This window comes from Asparagus officinalis, unplaced genomic scaffold (genome assembly GCF_001876935.1).
Source record: "Asparagus officinalis unplaced genomic scaffold, Aspof.V1 AsparagusV1_Un549, whole genome shotgun sequence".
In the NCBI taxonomy this organism is placed as follows: Eukaryota; Viridiplantae; Streptophyta; class Magnoliopsida; order Asparagales; family Asparagaceae; genus Asparagus; species Asparagus officinalis.
Genome location: NW_017972812.1, coordinates 37,179 through 41,708, shown reverse-complemented (window position 1 = coordinate 41,708; position 4,530 = coordinate 37,179). Strand labels below are relative to the sequence as shown.

Below are 4,530 nucleotides of genomic sequence, written 5' to 3'. Positions count from 1 at the left end.
ACTTCGTGCTGGCGTTATTTCTAGCCCAAGTGTTTGTTCTGTTATGTCATGATATCCCTAGCTCACTCCTTGTTAGTTCTAGCTGTCCTCTTGTTAGTTCTAGCACATATAGAGTTAGTTCTATTACGTTGCTTAAATATTGTACCCACTTAATCAAGCCTTGTACCTACTTGTAAAAACTTTTATACCCACTTAATCAAGTTTGGTACCCACTTAATCAAGTTTGGTACCCATTTATTCAAGTTTTGTACCCACTTAACCATGTTTTGTACCTCAATATACTGGAATCAAATTTTGTACACACTTATTCAAGTTTTGTACCCATTTTTACACGTTTTGTACCTATTTAGGCACCGTTTTGTACCAATTTATACACGTTTTGTACCCAATTAATCAAGCCTTGTACCTACTTGTAAAAACTTTTGTACACACTTAATCAAGTTTTGTACCCACTTAATCAAGTTTGGTACCCATTTATTCAAGTTTTGTACCCACTTAACCATGTTTTGTACCTCATTATACTGGAATCAAATTTTGTACACACTTATTCAAGTTTTGTACCCATTTATACACGTTTTGTACCTACTTAGGCACCCTTTTATACCTCTTTGCTCTGGATTCAAATATTGTACCCACTTAATCAAGCTTTGTACCCACTTAATCAAGCTTTGTACCTAATAATGCCATGATTTTATTTTTGTACCCACTTATTCAAGTTTAGTACCCACTAATTGCTCGTTTTGTACCCACTTAATACTGTTTTGTTCCTCATTGTTCTGGGGGAAAAAATTAATTCAAATTATCATCCATACATGATTAATCCATACAACCACATTATCATCCATACATACATAAATCTTAAGGGAAAAGTGAATAAATCAAATTGTGAACATTCAACCGAAACACATGCTTTGTTTTGGCCCTCCGTAAACTTTGTTTTGGCGATGCCGTTAACTTTCTCGACCTCCACGAGCAACATTTTTGTTCTACAAAAAAAATTGCAACTTTATCATGACAAATGCAAAGACATTGAAAAAATATTAAATCAAGATTAAGTATAATACCTTAGCTAAAGGACAACTCGTTATATAATGTCCTTTTCCCTTACAAAACCCACAAAATCTTTGTTTTTTTATACTCTTTTCTTGTGCTATCTCCACTCCCGACTTAATTCTAGTAGCATGTGCTGGTCGTCCCTTCGTGGCAACAGGCTTATCTGGATCACGAATAGTGATTTGAGTTGCTTCCTCTATAGAGATGGGTATGGATGAAGTAGGCATCTTATTGCTGGCATTGCTCTCATTTCCATTGTCGTTATGTTCCTTCTCAATCTTGGAATTCTCAACTTCTTCAAAAAATGAGTCTAAAAAAGCACTAAACTTATCATGAAGTGTACTTGAAGTCAATGTATCTTCTAGTGCCTTGTTACATCTACTCCTAAGGGCCCAATGTTTAATGATAGATAGTTGGTCTTCACTATTTGTAATGCAATTTCTAACAACTCCGCAACCAACATGTCTTGCTTTAATTGTCCATCGTTGCATGATATATCTTGATGGAATTTCTAATACTTGCTTCTTTACTAAAATGTGCAAGCTATGTTTGCATAATATACCTTCCATCTCAAATCTCGCACAAGAGCACTTAATTCTTTTTTCTTTGGATGTATCGAAAACAACATGATGCTTTACTATCTTCTTGCTTTCAGCCTCGCTATCTATATTCCAAACGGCATAAGTAGCACTTGCGCCGTCCTTCGACAACTTTTCATGAAGCATGGAGTAACTATCCTTGAGTTCTTTCTGAAAGATAGTAAACAGATTCTTCGTATAATTCTCCCGAGCTTGTTTTTCAATGGGATGTTCAATTATCAATGTAGGAACTGAGTTTGTGGACTTAAAATCTTGCTCAAGTTCAGCGGCTCGGCGAGCTCTGACAGCATTATCATACTGCTTAACAAAATCATGTAACTCGGTATTTACATTCACAAAATGATCAAAAAAAGCATTAATTCCCTCACTCCGCTGAGTAGATGTCATTCCTGCAGTAAAAGTGTCTTTAAGATACACTGGAGCCCAATGATCTCGATGATTGTATAAATTTACTAACCAACTCCTTTTATCTGCACCATATTTGTCCCTCATTTCTTCCCAACGCTTTTCAAATTTTTCTTCCGATTTACTCCAATACCATTTGTTATACTTTACACCAACATCCTCACCATAATCATTATGCATTGATTGAAGATTTTGTAAGGCATTCCTACGAAGGTGCCAAGAACAAAAGCGATGGCGAGTTTTAGGAAAAACTTTGTGAATAGCACCACACATAGCTTTATCTTGATCAGTGATGATTGTTACTGGTGCTATACCCGACATACATTTTAACCATTGGCTAAATAACCATATAAACGTCTCCTCCGTTTCATCGGCCAGTAACGCACACCCAAATAGAGTAGACTGTCGATGATGGTTAACGCCCGTAAATGGTGCAAACGGCAATTTTAAATTGTTCGTTCTATATGTAACATCAAAGCAAACAACATCTCCAAATTGCAAGTAAGAAGTCCTCGACCTACCATCCATCCAAAAAACACTTCTCATCGTCCCATCATTTTCTAAATCAAGTGCGAAGTAAAATTGAGGATCAGATACCTTTTTCTCTTGAAATTGACGAACTATGTTCACGCACTCATGGCCGACGTTGTTTCTTCGTTTAAGTCTAAGTTGTGCTTGGCATTCTTGTTGAGTGAGAGAGCCTTGTTCATTGCCATGAGCAACGTCTACAACCTTACAAATGGCAGAAGGCCGTAAACCTTGATTGTCAAGAGTATCTATCAACCTTTTTGTCGATTGAGCTCGATGAAGTGTCCGATGTGAGTAGTGCTTCTTTACCCGAGTTGGGGTGGTTAATGGATGACCATTATGCTTACTGTTTAACTTTCGGACCACCCATTTTTCAGTGCTTCTATCAAGTCCAATAACCATCCTTGCGTTGCATCCACATCTTGTATCGAACTTTCGAATTACATTCCGACCATCTTCTCTTTTATCTTTTAAAGATTTAAAGCCTTCTTTGTCACATACAAATATTCTAGATAGGATTGCATCTTTCTTTCTCGACCAAGCTGTGTGACCCTTGCGAACACCAAATCCCTTAAGTCTGGCGTATGCATTGTAGAAATTATAAGCTTCCTCATGAGTAGAGAACTCCATTCCGATATATGGATCAACGCTGTTTAAATTATCTTCACCATTTTCAACGCCCATAAGCTCATCACCATTCTCCTCATGCTCGGATGCCTATAAAAATAGAGAAACAAAACTCATGCTAAAAGACAACTATTTTGGTATATGTCATTAGTTAGTAGTACACTATAAACAATAAGATATTATCACCTGAGGGGGAAGCCATGTTGTAGATAGTAGATCATGGTCCTGGCTTTTATCTTCTTCCATTGTTGCCTCACGTGAGAGAATTGGTGGAGTGTCTATACAAGCTATCAAATTATCACATATAAGAAGTTCAAAATCGCTCAAAAAACGTCATCAAGTTGATCTTTCAATTTCACTAAACAATTTCTAAACGATAGTTTAAACCAAATTTAAAGTTTATATCCAATTTAACAATACATGGCAAAAATAGCTCTAAATTATCCGGCTCGTAGCCATAGAGTGAGTGCTGCAAACCAAGTAATGTATGAGCTGAAATTAAAAGGAAGAAGATAGATCCAAGGAATATGCATGAGGGAAGATAGAACCATCATGAAATCCACTAGATCTAACAGGAACGCCAACTAGAACTAACATGCCTCGTAATAGAACTAACATCATCTCCATTAGAGCTAACATGCATCCCGGTAGCATTAACATGCATTTCAGTTAAAACTAACACGTTAATTTAGAGCTAGCTAACATGCATTTCAGTTAGAACTAACACGTTAATTTAGACCTGATGCCTTACCTCGGTGGAGGCGAGCTCGACAGCGGCGAAGTGCGATGAGCCGGCGGCAACACTGAGCGGGGACGGCAAGCGCAGGCTGCGGCGATTTCGTGAGGTGGAGAGGAGGGGGGAGGTGATGGCGAGGATGACGTCGAGGGCTTGATCGATCTCCGGAGGCGGCGATGAACCTGAGGGCTGAGCTCGAATGCCGTCGGAGGCGTGGCTGATGACGAGGGGTGAGCTCGATGGCGAGGACGAGTAGACGGCGATGACCCGGCGGCGACGCTCAGCTGCGGTGATCTCGGGCGCTGGAGAGGAGGAGGGGAGGTGATGGCTAGGGCAAGGGGACGGCGGCGACGCTGATCGGGGACGTCGAGACACAGGCCGAGCTTGGGCGCCACAAACCAATAAAATTATATGAAATTATAATTCATAGTTTAATGTGTGTCCCATCAACTTACACCAGGTAAGAGCATAAAGGGACCAGTCAAAGATATTAAAATCTTTAATTTTAAGGCAACTATCAATGCAACAAAGCGCACAAACCAATAAAATTATATGAAATTATAATTCATAGTTTAATGTGTG

The 4,530-nt window shown here is 38.9% G+C and overlaps 1 protein-coding gene across 1 annotated transcript; it reads right to left on the bottom strand.

Annotated features, from left to right (window-relative positions):
- Positions 1 to 756: 756 nt before the first annotated feature.
- Positions 757 to 4,285, bottom strand: LOC109827915 (protein FAR1-RELATED SEQUENCE 5-like). Its single transcript, XM_020394937.1, has 2 exons — positions 3,399 to 4,285; positions 757 to 3,302 (listed from the first exon to the last, which is right to left on the bottom strand). The coding sequence occupies exons 1-2, from the start codon at positions 3,456 to 3,458 to the stop codon at positions 1,041 to 1,043; spliced, it is 2,322 nt and encodes a 773-aa protein (XP_020250526.1). The 5' UTR covers positions 3,459 to 4,285; the 3' UTR covers positions 757 to 1,040.
- Between the last annotated feature and the right edge of the window lie 245 nt (positions 4,286 to 4,530).

Coding starts and splice junctions, on each gene's coding strand:
- LOC109827915 (XM_020394937.1), bottom strand. CDS start 3,458: ATGGAAGAAGATAAAAGCCAGGACCATGATCTACTATCTACAACATGG. Junction 3,303..3,398: donor CAACATGGCTTCCCCCTCAG/GTGATAATATCT, acceptor CTATTTTTATAG/GCATCCGAGCATGAGGAGAA.